Below are 17,778 nucleotides of genomic sequence, written 5' to 3'. Positions count from 1 at the left end.
TTCTCAAATAAAATTTTTAATTTTTTTTTTTTAAGGTAGGGTCTCACTCTAGCTCAGGCTGACCTGGAATTCACGATGGAGTCTCATGGTGACCTCGAACTCTGGGCGATCCTCCTACCTCTGCCTCCCGAGTGCTGGGATTAAAGGCGTGTGTCGCCACACCCGGTTTAGTTTTTTTTGGTTTTTTTTTTTATAATTCCCGGTTTCGAGCTGGAAGCGCTCAAACACCCCAGTGGGTGAAGGCCCTGTAACTGTTAGTTACGTAGGTCCAGTTTTCCATCTACTGCTCTGCTCTAAATGCAGACTGGAGGCGCCCGGGGTCCCCGCAGCCGCCCCTCGCCCGCCCGCCCGCAGAGACGCCGCCGGGGCAGCGCGGCCCGGAGCCCCGCGGAGCAGCGTCCCCCCGCCCGGCACCTGCGCCGCCGGCCGCCCGCAGCCACGGGAGCACGTCCTGCCCGGGGTCGAAGTCGGTGCGCGCGCCCAGAGCCATGGCCCGCCCGCCGCCCGCCGCCCAGCCCCGGGCGGCTCTGGGCCCCTCGCCGCGGGCATCCCCGGCTCGCCGCCTCCGCACCCCGCCTCCGCTTTCGGTTCCGAGCGGCCCCGGGCGCCGCCTCCTACCCCCTCCCCCGGGCACCCTCGGGGGCGCGGCGCCGCGGGGTGGCCGATCCCGTGCCTTCCAAACCTCTGCCGCACGTCGGCGCGGAGGCCTGGCTTTTCTGCTCCCTAGCCCGGGCTCATTGCACTGTGCCTCGAGGTTGAGAAACCGTAAGGCTGAACTGGAGGCACGGCTCAGCGGTTAAGGCGCTTGCCTGCCTGCAAAGCGTAAGGACGCAGGTTCGACCCTCCAGTACCCACGTAAACCAGCTGCACAGGGTGGCACATGCGTCTGGAGTTCGTTTGCAGTGGCTGGAGGCTCTGGAGCGCCCATTCTCTCCCCCTCTTCCCCACTCTCTCACACAGCTGAAGACCTGAGTCACCTAAGACTCATGGTCAGCAAAGGCGGTCAGGGTCTCGGGCCTTTTCAGTTGAGCCAGGATGTGATGGGTTTTGTCTTATTCTTGTCTTGTCGTGGTAGGGTCTCACTCTCGCCCAGGCTGATCACTCTGCAGTCTCAGGCTGGCCTCAAACTCACATTGATTCTCCTGCCCCTGCCCCCTGGCACACTGGGATGAAAGGCGCGCACCACCAGGCCAGGCTGCAATGGGGTTTTATCAGTAGAGTCTATAGGTAATAAGCAGCAGCTGGCAGCGCATAAAGTACGTGCACCTATTTTGAGAGACACCCTAGGAAAGGTTTGCTTACCATAAATAGGGTTCTCTTTGACTGTTAACCCTTCCCTTGCCTGGAGGAAGCTGGGTTGTCTCTAAGCGTCCCCTCTGAGATTTGTCTGTAAACTCTCCTTCTACCCGGGATGCTCTTTTTCAACCCCCTACAAAAAAGTCCAGTGTTCTCCTAAGTACCACACTAGGGCTCCCTGTTCAAGGAATGCACCGTCGGTAAACCTGGCCTGTCAGAGGCGGTCCATCTAGAACATTCAAGCCAAATTAGCACCCGTCCTAAGTGCTGTGGTCCACACCTGTAACCCCAGTGCTCAGGAGGCTGAGGTAGGAAGATCGCTGCAACTTTGTGGCCAGCCTGAGCCAGAGAGTGAGACACTATCTCAAAAAGAAAAGAGAGGGCTGGAGAGATGGCTTAGCGGTTAAGCGCTTGCCTGTGAAGCCTAAGGACCCCGGTTCGAGGCTCGGTTCCCCAGGTCCCACGTTAGCCAGATGCACAAGGGGGCGCAGTTCGTTTGCAGAGGCTGGAAGCCCTGGCGCGCCCATTCTCTCTCTCTCCCTCTATCTGTCTTTCTCTCTGTGTCTGTCGCTCTCAAATAAATAAATAAAAATTAAAAAAAAAAGAAAGAAAGAAAAGAGAGAGGAAAGGAAAGAGAGGAGAAGAGAAGGGGAAGGTGCTCTGTATGTTAGAGTGGCTGTCACTCAAGTCCAGAGTTGGGGTCTCAACATCCCTGTATGTGAGGTATTGCTTTCTTATAGTGCAGGCTCTTCTCTTGTCATTTTAGAACTGGGCAAGGCACAGAAATGCCTCAGCAGAGCCTTGAGTATTTTGAGTCTCATACTGCGGTTGAAAAGTACTCTCAATAAAGATAAAGTTCTCATTTTCCTCTAGAGACTTGTTTCTCCGAGGGAGGTAACAGATGGTTTCAGGTAGAGCTCCACTCACGACTACAGACATGGGAAAAGCCTCCCACTGTAATTTGCACAAAGATTTAAAGAAAACTAATGCTAGCCAGGCGTGGTGGCGCACGCCTTTAATCTCAGCACTCGGGAGGCAGAGGTAGGAGGATCGCAGTGAGTTTGAGGCCACCCTGAGTATACATAGTGAATTCCAGGTCAGCCTGAGCTAGAGTGAGACCCTGAGTCAAAAAGCCAAAAAATAAAATAAAATAAAATGAAGAAAGAAAGAAAAGAAATCTAATACTAACATTAGCTAAGAAGAAAGGGGAAGCTACTGGAGACATGAGGAGCTACCATAATTGATATTTTATATCAAACATGAAAAGTTGGCTTCCATTGTCTTTTTACAATTCTATTTTTGTGAAAACTGATTTTATAGTCAAGCCATGTGGATATAAAAACTGCCATCAAAATAAATTTGCTTAAAAAAAAAAAAAGAGGGTAACAAATAATAAACAACATAGAAGAAAGACATAGCCAAAGTCTCAAAGCTGCTAGGTGAGTGAATGAACTTTGGAAAGCAGCAAACAGACTGGCAGAGTTCACAGAACTATGCTGATGGGGAATGCTTCAAGTCTAGTGGACACAGCACTGGAGAGGGTCATTTCAGTTTAAAAAGCTGCCTTGTAGAGTCATGAGACACTGGATGTGGCAGAAACATTTCCATTCCTTGGGACGTCTGTGTGTTGCATTGCTAGAAGTTTAACACAGAGCATTGAACATGTCAAGCAAGCTCTCTACCACTGAACGACATCTTCAACCCTTGTTTGTTTTTCAGACAGGGTCTCACTATGTAGCCCAGGCTGTATTCAAACTCAGTATGTCGCATTTGCCACCCACATGCCGGTATTACAAGCGCAGTCCCCTATGCCTGGCTGTTCTCAGGTAGCTTAAGAATAAACCACGAGTGCATTAAAGCAGAGTGTAACATTGAAGTAAACACAATGATTTATAATCTATGCCCTGCTCTAAAGGCGGACCAGTCTCGATGGTGGCTAGTTAAAAACCAGCCTTCAGCTGTTGACTAGGCCCAGAGAGATCAGAGGATTTGTAAAATCCTTTGCTGACTGGATTATAATTCTAGGACCACATAGTAGGGATCTTATGGTTTTCTCAAAATAGTTTGGGGACTTTGTAAGTTCTTCAGTTTTAGATTTACTTTTTTGGGGGGGAAGAGAGATGAGAGCATTGAACCCAGGCTCTCATACAACCCGAATTTTAGAGCTGCAGGAAACAGAACCGAAAATGTGTATTGAGCAAATTGCACATGGGAGATAGCTCACTTAATGAGATATTAAGATTAAAAATTCTACTCTGCTCTCCTGGCCAAGACATTTTCTGGAAAAAAGACTATATGGACTTTGATTCTGACAGTGCTACAGAATGGTCTGTTTAACAAAATTTAATCCAAAAGTCAAACTGCAAAGTGTCTAAAGAAAAGGCTGAGGATCTTAAACTTGAGACTTGCATGCAGTTAAACAATGAATGTCTAAAAGAACTTTGGTGAGCCAGTGTCTCATAGAGCCCAGATTATCCCGGAACTCTTCCTTCTGCCTCCACCTCCCAAATGCTGGGATTTCAGGTATGCAGAACCTTGCCTGGCTTTAAAAGACTATTCAGTAAGGCCGGAGAGATGGTTCAGAGGTTAAAGGCGCTTGCTTACAAGACCTAACAACCTGAGTTCGATTCCCCATTATCCATGTAAAGCCAGACACACTAAGTGGCACATGCATCTGGAGTTCACTTGCAGTGGCAAAAAGCCTGGCTGTGCCTTTCTCTCTCTCCCTCTCTCTGCTTAAAAAAAGTAAAAGATCATTTATAAATAAAGCACATGTGTGTTGAAGTTAAATAAAATTAAATCTACTAAATAAACTCTGTATTTGGGGGACCATGCATTTGAAAGGAGAAAGCTTTTCTTGAAATGAGTAGAAGGTATAATGAACTCATTAGACTCTAAATGGTACAAAATAAAATTCATCTGTATTATTAAAGAAATAATCATGTGAAAGTTTGTAACAAAGATGTAGCGGTCCTTAGAATAAAGTGGCTTCCTATGTAGTGGATATAGAGAATGCTTCTTCCCCTTGCAGTTTACTTTTAATAGAAATACTAATGAAGGGTACTGGGGAATCAAACCCAGGTCCTTAGACTTTACAGGAAAGCACTTTCAACCACTCCATAGCTATCTGTGTGTGTGCATGCATGTGCGCATCATGGAGAACGTTTGGAGGTCAGAGGACAACTTCAGGTGTCAATCGTCAGTCCTCACACTGTCGCTTGCAGGGCAAAAGCTTTATCTACTGAACCATCTCCCTCCCCAGCCCTGAGTGCTGACCTTTCGGATTATAGAGATAAATTTCCTATTGTTTAAACAACATGAAGCATATTTTTATTTTACCAGCAACTAAGAATCTCAATTTCCAATGTGATCATTCCAAACTGTCAGACATAATTTTCTGGTGGTGGCACATACCTAGAATCCCAGCCCTTAGGAGGCTGATGAAGGAAGACCCATGATTTGGGGTTTACATAAACATTTTGAGATTAACCATGGCTACTGCGGCAATACCCTGTCTTAAAAGAACATGAAAAGATTGCAATTATAGACCAAAGCCCACTGCAAGCAACGTTTTTGCTTGAACACTAATGAAAACCAATTGTTCCATATTTTTATATTGATTTTATTAGCATAATTAAAATGTGATGGGATAAGATTAAACAGTCCCAGAGCCCTGGTAACTAAAGATAGGCTACATCAGCTCACACCTGAAACTTATTCCCTCAGGCGACTTTTCAGTTCGATGAGTCAATAACTTTCCTTATCATATAATCCTGCTTGAGTTGGGTTTCCTGTTACTGGTCTCAAAATCACCCAACTTGGGGCTATACAGCTTTCATGAGCAATCCCATCACTGAGGATCCTGTTGAAGTGCAGACCTGGTGCTACAACCTGGGTAGCCCTGAGGAAGCTGCACGTTAACAAGCTCCAGCTGGTGCTGATGTTGCTGGCCCACCAGTGACACTGGACAACTAGGGCTCTACTACTCAGTGGCAGGCCCTGTTGTTCTGTCCACCACTGTCTTGCGGCCTTACTCTCCACCACCGAGAAGGCCCAGCAGGGAGGGGCATGGATGAGCTTCCGAGATGCCCAACGCTAAAGGTCTAAGTGCAGAGAGAAGTCTAAAACAGGGGAGCGGGCTCAGCAATTAAAGGTGCTGGCTTGCAAAACTTGATGACCTGGGTTCAATTTCCCACTACACACATGTGGTGGTTTGATTCAGGTGTCCCCCATAAACTTGGGTGTTCTGAACGCTAGGTTCCCAGCTGGTGGAGATTTGGGAATTAACGCCTCCTGGAGGCAGTGTATTGTTGAAGGCAGGTTTATGGGTGTTAGAGCCAGTTTTTCCCCTTGCCAGTGTTTGGCACGCTCTCCTGTTGCTATGGTCCACTGTATGTTGCCCAGGGGGTGATGTCCACCCTCTGCTCATGGCATCGTTTTCCCTGCCACTGTGGAGCTTCTCCCTTGAGCCTGTAAACCAAAGTAAACCCTTTTTTTTTCCCACAAACTGTTCTTGGTTGGGTGATTTATAGCAGCAATGTGAACCTGACAGGAACACCACATAAAGCCAGAAGCGCAAAGTGGCAATGCATTTGGAAGTCATTTGCAGTGGTAGGAACCCCTGATGCACCTATTCTCTCCCTCCCTCTCTCTCTCTCTCTCTCTAAATAAAAAATACAAAAAATAAATAAAATAGGGCTGAGGACTGATTTCAAAAGCATGAACCAGGCCATGACCCATAAGGTCTAATACGATATGGCAGACAATCAGTAAAGGAAAAGAAAGAGCTCTATGTCCTTATTTCTAAAAAGCAGAGCCTAGGTAAAAATAAATAAATAAATAAGGTGCTGGTACACGGCAGAGATGCAAGCATAAGGCAAGAAAAGGCTGCATGGGAACTCCAGATCTTTAAGCTCCCAGGAAGACTTGTGCGAACGTAACGTTTGAGAACACTAGTCTAGCTGTCTGGTTCTTTCTCGATGACTGAACTGCCAAGTTTCAAATCTCTGCAAGGATCTCATCTCAAGATGCAGGAGGCCCAGGCACAGAGGAGTGGCTCTTCCAGTACATACCTATGCTATACAAAACATAACACAGTGGTGAAATAAAATAAATACACATCCTACATTCAGGTCATTTTCTTTGCCTATGTTCAGACTCTTTAGGGCTTTACTCAGTATGATCCAAGGAATAGTATCAGAAATCTATACAGTAAGAGACAGAACTTTAAAAAAAGATGTGGCCTTTCTAGAGAATTTTTCTAAACACACAAGATGTTCAAGGCAGATAGACAATTGAAAACTCTGCTATGGTAAATGTATTTGCAGCCATTTCACAATAGTTTCTGATTCTGTCCTAAAAATGAAGATGATGCACATTAACACCCTGTATCTTCTTCATCCAACAGTCTCATTTAGATATGTTTTAATTTTAAAACTGTTCTCAGGTGGGAGAGATGGCTTAGCAGGTAAGGCACTTGCCTGTGAACCCTAAGGACCTAGGTTCGATTCACCAGGTCGCACGTTAGCCAGATGCACATTGTGGTGCATGCATTTGGAGTTCATTTGCAGTGGCTAGAGGCCATGGCACACACACACACCCTCTCTCCCCCTCTGTATCTAACAAAAATAAATAAATAACAAAATTTTTTTAAAAACTATTCTCTTCCTTATAAGTTACAAATGGAATTCTAAAACCTGTCCCAACTGTTAACAATAGTTACCTCTAGGGATTGCAAGTATGTAAAGTTTGTATTTAAGGAAAAAAGTGAATTTCAACTTACATTTCCATGGTGTACATTTCATGATGGGTTGGAAGGAATGGTATCAGGAGCAGGAGGTCAGCCGATTACATTGCCTTCATAGTCAGGAAGCAGAGGGTTAACAGGAAATGGGGCCAGGCTGTAAAACCTGAAGACCCACCCCCCCAGAGAAGCCCCCCACTTCCTTCAGCAAGGGTCCTCCTCCTAATGGCTCCACAATCCTCCCAAACAACTGCAGACTTAAATGTTCAAACACATGGGCCCATGAGGACATTTCACATTCAAACCCCAACAGCCATGATTAGTCATACATTTATATTGCTATGTAGTCATTGATGGTTTGACTTGTAATCCAATACTTCTTACTTTTTCTTGTTCAAATTACTTCAGATTTTTAAAAATTTTTATTGAGAATTTTAATACATAAACATACTGTAATTTGACCATGTTCTCTTCCTATTAACTCATCTTTGTTCCACCAAGTTCATCAGGGATAGAAGTCTATAGTTTTATTTTCTTGTTGTATCTTTGTCTGGTTTTGGTATTAGGGTAATGCTAGCTTCATAGAAGGAGGTGGGAAAGATTCCCTGTTCTCAGATTGTGTGAAATAGCTTAAGGAAAAGTGGTTTTGGGGCTGGAGAGATGGCTTAGTGGTTAAGTCACTTGCTTGCAAAGCCAAAGGACCCAGGTTTGATTCCCCAGGAGCCACCTAAGCTGATGTACAAGGTGACACATGCATCTGGAGTTTGTTTGCAGTGGCTGGAGGCCATGGTATGCCCATTCTTTCTATGTATCTGCTTCTCTCTCAATCTTTCTCTCTCTGTCTCTCTCTGTCTCTCTCTCTCTCTCTCTCTCTCTCTCTCACACACACACACACACACACACACACACACACTTTCCCTCTCACTATCGCTCTCTCACTGTCTCTCTCTCTCTCTCTCTCTCAAATAAATAAATTAAATTAAATATTTTTTAAGTGGTTTCAGTTCTTCAATAAAGGTTTAGTAGAATTCAGCTAAGAACCCAGCAGGTCCTGAACTTTTCCTTTTGGGAAAGATTTTTTTTACTACAGTTTTAATCTCAATGGATGTAATTGAATTGTTTAAGTGGTTTATCTGCTCTGGACTTAGTTTTGGAAAGTGGTATGCATCTAAGTATTGGTCCATTTCCTACAGGTTATCCAATTTTGTGGAGTTCAGGTTTTGGAAATATGTCCTCATGATTCCTCCAATTTCATTGATGTCTGTTGTGACCTCTCCCTTTTCATTTATAATTTTGTTTATTTGAGACATTTTTTCTTTGCTTCATCAAGTTGGCCAGGGGTTTATCAATCTTGTTTATTTTTTCAAAGAACCAGCTCTGTATTTTGTCAATTTTCTTGTTTTCTTAGTTACTAATTAATTTTCTGCTCTAATCTTAATTATTTCTTCAGTTTGTTTATATCTTTTGAGATCTCTCTGGTTTTCCTCAATTAAGTTAAGCCTAATGCCAAAGGCTGTGTGCATTTCATTTATGCAATTGTTGGGTGTTTTTTGTTTTGTTTTGTTTTTGATGATGATGATTTGCGTCCAGTTCAGCAATTCATTTGTTCAGGGTCACATAGTTTATCTTGCTTTCATTTGGGGATTCCATTTCGGGTGTTTCCTCTATGTTTTCATTGGATACTTCCATTGTGGGACTTGGTATCCTCAATGGAGAGCTCTCAGTTTGTTGACTTTTTTTTTTTTTTTTTTTTTTGCATTAGGGTCAACCTATCTAGTGGTAAAAGTCTTATTTTAATAAGGAGGAAGCAAGTATTTGTCCTTGTAGGGTCTTCAGTGAGTGTTCTGTTTTATGTTTGAACAAGATTGAAGTGGGATGGGATTATAACCACAGATACCAGGCTGGGGGGGTTGAAAGCGCAGCAGCAGTTCTGGGCTGGTGACTGGTAAAGAGCTGGTTTGGAAGTCCAGAGTCTCTTCTGCCCCGGGTCACAGCCGTGCCTTGCCTGTGGGGCTCAGGAACAGCAGCCCCTTCCCCTGGTCCCCCTCTTTACCCCAGCTGAGCAGGCTGCAGATGTGCAGGGATTTCCCCTGCGCTTGCCAAAGGCATTCCTGTCTGGAGCTAAAGACCTGACCAAGGGTCTGTAGAAGTGGCCAGTTGGGTGAATCAGTCTATTGGTGGGTGGCTGGGCAGGAATGTGGGAATGTGGAGGTGGCCAGAGGCATGGCTTGGCACCAATCAGAGGAAGTGGCCTAGGCCTGACAAGGGTTCACCTGTGTCTATCTGCCCCTAGTGAGCTCTTCCCTGGCACTACCTGATCCAACAAGCAGGTTTTCTCCCTCCATTTATTCTCTATTAAAGGTAGAGCATATAGGATTCACAAGACCTTCATGGGAAGAACACAATGATGAGAGGACTGATGGAGAGGGGGAGGGGACATGATGGAGAGTGGAGTTTCAAAGGAGAAAGTCGGGGAGGGAGGAAATTACCATGGGATATTGTTTACAATTATGGAAGTTATCAATTTAAAAACGTTTTTTAAAAAAGAAGAGAGAATAATTGGAAAGAAGAAGAGATCCAATGGAGGGTGGATTTAGGAGAAGCAAATGAGGATGGGAGGGAATTATTATGGTTTATTGTAATTATGAAAGTTGTCAATAAAAACCTTTAAAAACAAACAAACCAATAAGTTAAAAAAAAAAGTACAGCAGAACTCAAAACTTGGGGTTCATAAAATCCTGGGGGACTTTGCCTAAGCCCCCAAAACCTGCATCAACAACTCATGTGGGGAGCTGGTGATTCCCTACCTGCCCCACCTGGAAATAGGAAGCCAGGGCCACTCTCACTGCACAGGCGTGTGGGGTCCCAGCCACCCCACACCAGCAAGGAGGAAACAGGAGTCAGGGGCGCAGAAGCTCAAGGGCCCGGAGTCCAGTCCTGCACGTGCTGTAAGTGAGCACCCGCCAACGCAGGAGAACAATCAGGAGCCCAGGCCCGTCACGCTGCAGGCGCGCCGCGAACTGAGGGCCAGGAACAAGGAGCGGGAATCCAGAGCCCCCCCTCCTACCCGCAGAGGGTCTCAGCTACCACACACCAGCAGCAGAGGAACCAGGACCGGGAACCGGAGGTGGGGGACCAGGAGCTCAGGCCTACTCACTCAGCATGCAAGTACCTGAGTTTAGGGGAACCTCCTTTTTAAAATATATTTTTTGTATTTTATTCATTATTCATCACAAAGAGAGAGAGGGAGGAAGAGAGAGAAGCAAACAGAGAGAATGAGACTGGGCACGCTAGGGCTTCCTGACGCTGCAAACGAGCTCCAGATGCATAGGCCACTTAGGGAAGGGGAAAAAGAGAAAGAGGTTGTGGGAGGGGATTATGATATATTGTTTATAGTTATGGAAGTTGTCAATTAAAAAGTGTAAAAACCAAAGATTATTTTAAAATATTTTTTTTAATTTTTAGTTTATTTATTTGAAAGCGACAGACAGAGAGAGAAAGACAGATAGAGGGAGAGAGAGAGAATGGGCGCGCCAGGGCTTCCAGCATCTGCGAACGAACTCCAGACGCGTGCGCCCCCTTGTGCATCTGGCTAACGTGGGACCTGGGGAACCGAGCCTCGAACCGGGGTCCTTAGGCTTCACAGGAAAGCGCTTAACCGCTAAGCCGTCTCTCCAGCCCAAAGATTATTTTAAAATGAGCTATTATCCTGATAACCTATGCTGTTTTGTTCTGTATATTTGCAGAAATGGCTGACATAAAAAAAAAGGGACATCAGATATTGTTTCATGTTTTCTTAGAAAGCTGACACTGAGCTTAGAAATGACTGATAGAACAGTTACTTAAATCTGCTTATTATATGTGGTGTTGGGATGAAACACTGTCATTTGATGGAAAAAGAAGACCGACATGGATTTTAACAAAGGGTCATAAAAAATAATAGTCCACTAATTTGGAAGGAGATAAAGTTACAATTTAATCAATAGGTGAGACAACTGTTTGGATATTCTAAAGGAACTGTAGGTGTGTAATTGAGGATATAGTGAGGAAATGAAGTGAAAACAGTCAGAAGAGGTTCCAAGAATTAGTCATGGCAAGAGTCTTTCATCAAAGTCATTTCCCAATTTAGCTGAGTAAATATTGTTAAATGTGAAATTGCTCCATCTCAAATAGAAAGAAATATGAAGGGATCATCTCAGAAATACGTTGTTCCATGAAAGCCATGTTGTCATCTATGACAATTCATTTCATAAGATAAATGAGGACTTGGATCTTCGTATTCTTTGCAATGATTAAGAAAAAAGGATTTTTATTCTATGAGAGTCTATAAAACATTCCCTTCTAAGTGACTTATGTGATTCTTGTTAAAAATGTGTCATTTGGGGTGGGGGGACTAGAGAGATAGCTCAGCAGTTAAAGGCCCTCGCTTTCAAAAGCCCTCCAGCCCAAGTTCAGTCCTCCAGCACCCACATAAAACTGGACTCAAAGCAGCGCATGCATCTGTGACCCCAACACAAGCGCAGCAGAGGGAGGCAGAGGGAGGAGAATCTGAAGCTGGGTAGGCAGGATGGCTGATCTTGTTCTTTTGAAGAGCAAGAGACCCTGTTTCAAGAAGGTGGAGCGCAGACACCTCCAAGTGACCTCCACACGCATGTTGGCACCCACACCCATACAAACACACATAACTGATATTTTTTTTATTTTTTGTTTATTTATTTATTTGAGAGTGACAGACAGAGAAAGAGGGAAAGAGGGAGGGAAAGAGAGAGAGAGAGAGAGAACGGGCACACCAGGGCTTCCAACCACTGCAAATGAACTCCAGACGTGTGTGCCCCCTTATGCAACTGGCTAACGTGGGTCCTGGAAAATCGAGCCTTGAACCGGGGTCCTGGCTTCACAGGCAAGCGCTTAACTGCTAACCCATCTCTCCAGCCCTCATTAAATAATTTTTAAATATATTTGAAAAAAATTTGGGGAGGGCGGTTTCGAGGTAGGGTCTCACTCTAGTCCAGGCTGACCTGGAACTCACTATGTAGTCTCAGGGTGGCCTCAAACTCACGGCGATTCTCCTACCTCTGCCTCCCGAGTGCTGCACATTTCTTTTTATATTTTTCTATTTTAAAATGTTTTGTTTTATTTAATTGAGAAAGAAGCAGACAGAGAAAGAGACAGAGAATGGGCATGCCAGGGCCTCCAGCCAGTGAAAATGAATTCCAGATGCATGTGCCATCTTGTACATCTGGTTTACATGGGTCCTGGGGAATCAAACCCAGGTCCTTTGGCTTTGCAGGAAAAAGCCTTAACTGCTAAACCATCTCTCCAGCCCAAATAATAATTTTTAATATTTTATTTACTTGAGAGAAAGAGACGCAGATAGAGAATGGACACACCAGGGGACTCCAGCCACTGCAAAAGAACTCCAGATGCATGTGCCACCATGTGCATCTGACTTACATGGGTCCTGGGGAATCAAAACTGGGTCCTTAGACTTCACAGACAAACACCTTAACTGCTAAGCCATAGCTCCAGCCTACATATATATGTATACACACACACACACACACACACACACACACACACACACACACGTATATATATTTGGTTTTCCAAGGTAGGGTCTCACTCTAGCCAAGGCTGACCTGGAATTCACTATGTAGTCTCAGGATGGCCTTGAACTTAAAGCAATCCTCCTACCTCTGCCTCCCAAGTACTGGGATTAAAGGCATGAGCCACCACACCTAGCTATAATTTTTTAATGTATCACTGTCCAACAGAAACATATCTGCTCACTTGTGAGTTACACATAAATGTCATTCCTCTTTTACTATTAGTCCTTTCTTTATAACCCTTCATTCCCTTCCTCTTCTCTTTCTCAACAATTCCATCCTGAAACTTCCAGGTCAAAGAAAGATGAAGTTGAGAGCAACTGCTGGCCAAACTTTGGATGCCAGAGTTCACACAGGTAAAGGAGTCTTGGGGAGGTATGGTTCATCAGGCAAGGAATCATGTCAAAGACCCAAGAAGGTGAGGGGTGCATGGGGTGGGTCAGGTGCCAAACGGCTTGGAAGAGCATCTGCACAGGGATGGGGTGGCGCTAAACTGTGGGATTGGCCACTCACATGGGAATCAGTCGTTATGTACATAGATCAAGAATAATGGAAGCTATGTTTCTTACTAGCAGGCAAGTTAGCCATGAAATATGAGGAGAGGGCTGGAGAGATGGCTTAGTGGTTAAGGCACTTGCCGGCAAAGCCTAAGGACCCATGTTTGACTCTCCAGATACGCAAAGGTGGAGCACATGCAAAGTCACACATGCCCGCTAGATGGTGCAAACATCTGGCACTTGATTGCAATGGCTGAGGTCCTGGCACACCAATTCTCTCTCCCTCTCTCTCTCTCTCTCTCTCTCTCTCTCTCTCTCTCTCTCTCTCTCTCTCTGTCTTGCCCTCACTTTCTCTAAAATTAAAAAAAAAGAAGAAAAAGAAGAACAGACGTAGGAACCATCTGCTCTAACCATGGCAAGAGGAAGGTGGGCTCTTGTAGGGGAAAAAAAAAAAAAACAGAAAAAGAAAAGAAATAGAGGAGAAAATAAACCCTGTACAATCAGAGTAGAATTGAAGGTGCTGGTATAAACCTATAATTTTTAAATGGGAAAATGCTATGTAGGTCATGACAGAAACGTAGATGTAATGCAACAGTTTGTGTATACATATATCCATGTACATACTTACATACATCCCCTAGTTCTGTCCACTGAAAACCAAAGAACAGCAATCCTCCTGTCAGACAACATACCCAGCACAAGAGCCAGATAAGCCTAGAATATCCTATAATGCCATAAAGCAAAACTCTTACTCAAAAACTGATGAGAGCACATCAGAAGGTCTCAGGGACCGTTGTGAAGGGGCCCCCCAACTTGCCAGATCTGAGACAATCTGAGCACCAAACTAAACAGTAGTAATAACCAATAACACAGGAAACCAATACTCTGCAGAGATACAGATACTCAAAATAGATGAGTTAAAAGTTGGGTGAGGGCTGGAGAGATGGCTTAGTGGTTAAAGCGCTTGCCTGCGAAGCCTAAGGACCCATGTTTGACTCTCCAGATCTCAGTAAGCCAGACGCACAAAGGTGAGGCAAGCGCAAGGTCACACATGCCCACTAGATGGCACAAACATCTGGAGTTTGATTGCAGTGGTTGAGGTCCTGGGCCAGTTCTCTCTGTGCGGCACATGCGCTCTAAAATTAAAAAAAAATAATTTATGTCGGGAGTGGTGGCGCTCGCCTTTAATCCCAGCACTCAGGAGGCAGAGGTAGGAGAATTGCTGTGAGTTCAAGGCCACCCTGAGACTACATAGTGAATTCCAGGTCAGCCTGGGATACAGTGAAACCCTGCCACAAAAAAAACAAAAAAAAAACAAAAAAAAATATTTAAAGTTGTATGAGGGATTAGAGAGATGGCTTAGCAGTTAAGGCACTTGCCTGCAAAGCCTAAGGACCCAGGTTTGATTCACCAGGACGCACGTATGCCAGATGCACAAGGTGGCACATGCATCTGGAGTTTGTTTGTGGTGACTAGAGGCCCTGGCACACCCATATTCTCATTCTCCCCACCCCCCTTTTGTGTGTGTCTATGTAATAAATAAATAAATAAAATTTTTTTTAGTTGGATGAGAAAAAATACACAGTTTGCAAGTGCTGCCCCACGATCATCGTCAAGCCTGAAATTCTCCACCTTCATCAAGTACGTTCACAGTGGTGGTGATGAGAGGAATGGAAATTATAGGAAACAGTCACTTCCAGTCATAGACAACCTTCATCTAACCATGAGGAAACATCACACAGACCCATCTACAATATATTTGCATTGTGATCTCTGGTGTGAAGTCAGGGGTAGACCGGAGGACTAAATTAAAGGGACAGGACAGTAAATGCTGCTTCCGTATAGCACTTATCTGGGTCCTTTTCCTGCAAAATCGATTATCAGCCCCACTGGATAATTTGGTCTGAGGATCAGACTACATGGATGTATCAAAGTTCATTTAGTAATTTTGATTTTAATACTGTTCCTACCTGGGAGAATGTTCGTGTTTGTTAGAAAATATATACTAATGTATCAGCCACGACTCTCAAATAGTTCAGAATGAAAGCTCCCAGCATTTCTGTCCCTTTGTGATTAATTCAAAATGAAAATATGTTAAGCCATAAATATCAGAATACTTGGTGTTTCAGAAGCTTCATAAAAACTTTTTTCCCATTATCTTCACTTGCATTGTTTTCTCTTGCAGATTCTAGATAGCAACATGAATGGTTTAACTTAAAACACTGAGTTATTAGTAGATGCAAGAGTTTGAAAGTAGATTACATTTCCCTACAACAAACCCATCAAGGAAGTTTCTGAGCTTATTAACCTTACACTGAATGACATTTATTCTCCAAAACCAGCTGAAAATATGCTATAATCGAAGAACAGTGAAGCATGATGGAAATTTTTACCTCTGTCTCTTCTCCTTAATAGGAAACTTCCATTAACTGGCCTCAAGGGAAAAATAACTAAAACTAAACTTTTTTTTCCAGAACAATCATATGATTTTTATTTCCTAGGGAAATTGATGACATGGATCAATTACATAAAGAGTTTCACAAATAAAGTACACATTAGCTGGGAGTGGTGGTACTCACCTTTAATCCCAGCACTTGGGAGGCAGAGGTTGGAGGATCGCTGTGAGTTCAAGGTTACCCTGAGACTACATAGTGAATTCCAGGTCAGCCTGGGCTAGAGTGAGACCCTACCTTGAAAAAAACAAAAATAAAGAAAGTACACACTGTTTTCAGAAAATCCTTAGTTCCATAAATAATACCCATTTAAAAAGAAATGTGTGTTTGTGAGTGTGGCAGATTTTTAATGTCCAAACGCCATGTGTTCTTGTACATAGATTAAATTTTTTTTTTTTTCAAATTTCTAAACACCCAAGAGAATGTCTGAAGCAATTCATTCCAATCTTGGCAGCCAGGGGCCCAGCTCCTGCTTCCCTCAAAGCTGCCTTTACTGAATCTGAACTCTCCCAGCAGAATTCCACAGAGGATCTATTGTGGCTGTCTCTCTCTCTGCAGGGGCAATTTGTGCAGTTAGCCACTGAGGATCTGGAATAAATAAAAACTAAGAAAATAAAATTCCAGTCTCTAAGGGGGGGAGGGGCGGGAGGGGGAGATCGTGTGCTCTTTTGAATGCCCCTAGGAAAATAAATTTGATTGAACTGAAATATGCTGTAATATATGATGCACTAACTAGGGGTGGTGGGATTGGGGGGTCCTGGTGTCCACAGAGCCAAGTGTCAGTTGCGGGAAGGAGGAAAGAAATTGACTGGCTGCCCTCCCTTGAACAGCTAAAACACAAGAACCTCTTTTCTTTAAAAAAGATTTTTTCCAGCGAATCAATATATGGTGGGCAATCTTGTGCAAAAGATGTGTCATCTTGCACACAGCATTAACGCTGGTTCTCTGTGTTTTTCTCCTGCTGGCGGCCTTCAATTTTATTGGCTGTGTATCCCTCCACCTGGCTTTGCTAATTAGGGTTGGGAACAGTTTCCTGATTCCAGGGCTCCTCTAAGCCCCTCCCAGTGCCTATCTCTTTGGGGTCTTTGTTCTCAGCACAGAATGGTCCCTGCAAACACTGATCAAAGCACTATGACTCCACACTGATCATCAGCTTCTTAAAGATCCAACTTCCTTAAGCAGCTTCTTTTTCAATTTCCGCCATGGTTTATCTTCTATTTATAATTATGGACAAAGAGAGCATGATTTGGCCTGAAGTATTAAAAAAAATAACTAACTTTATCATAGGAAATTCTTTTGAAGATTTTGCCATGCCAAAAAATAAAAATAAAAAAGTGACTCTTTGGACCCTTCTGTAGGAGTATCTTAATAATACAGACAACGTTACAGAAAGAGAAACCAGCTTCTTCAAAAGAGGATCCAAACCTGGCATGGTGGCTCACTCTAATCCCAGCACTCGGGAGGCAAAGGTAGGAGGATCACAGTGAGTTCATGACTACATAGTGACTTCCAGATCAGCCTAGACTAGAATGAGACCCTACCTCTGGGGAAAGGAGGGACTGGAGAAATGGCTTAGCAGTTAAGGTGCTTGTCTGCAAGGTCAAAGGACCCAAGTTTGATTCCCCAGGACCCACATAAGCCAGATGCACAAGAGGGTGTATACATCTGGAGTTTGTTTGCAGTGGCTGCAAGCCCTGGCATGCCCATTCTCTCTCTCTCTCCCTCTGTCTCTCTCTCCCTCTGTCTCTCTCTCTCTCTCTCTCTCTCTCTCTCCCTACCTATTTCTATCTCTCTCTCTCTCAAATAAATAAAAATAAAGGATCCAACCAACCAGTTAGTCACCCAAACATCCCCTGTTAGTTCTCCTAAACCCTCATTATTTTTTCAAAATAATTTAATTTGTAAAAATACTGAGATTTTCAGGTAATCTTTAAAGTTTTTATTACAGTCCCATTGATGTTTCCTTTTATATTTATTTTAGTCATATGGTTAAAGCCTCTTCGTTCTCAAAAGCTTACACCATCCTGAGCTTTGAGCCTACCTCCTGCCACAGAAGTTGGTCTGCAGAAGAGACTGAGCAGATAGCACCCTGGCGAAGAGACGGCCGGCGCCGTCGAGCGTGGCATCCGAGTGCCATCAGCACACTCGGGATTCATGGCAACCTGAAAGCCTGTAATGTGTCA

General features: G+C 44.1%; 1 protein-coding gene across 1 annotated transcript in view; it reads right to left on the bottom strand.

Annotated features, from left to right (window-relative positions):
- Positions 1-490, bottom strand: part of LOC101600703 (gamma-secretase activating protein) — a 94,831-nt gene extending 94,341 nt beyond the window's left edge. Inside the window, exon 1 of the mRNA XM_045136165.1 lies at positions 415-490. Coding sequence (XP_044992100.1) covers positions 415-490 — 76 coding nt within the window. The remainder of the gene's footprint in view (positions 1-414) is intronic.
- Between the last annotated feature and the right edge of the window lie 17,288 nt (positions 491-17,778).

The sequence above is a fragment of the Jaculus jaculus genome, chromosome 16, assembly GCF_020740685.1.
Source record: "Jaculus jaculus isolate mJacJac1 chromosome 16, mJacJac1.mat.Y.cur, whole genome shotgun sequence".
Taxonomy (NCBI): domain Eukaryota; kingdom Metazoa; phylum Chordata; class Mammalia; order Rodentia; family Dipodidae; genus Jaculus; species Jaculus jaculus.
The sequence above is the reverse complement of the archived record's forward strand: the minus strand, read 5'-3'. Positions and strand labels throughout refer to the sequence as shown.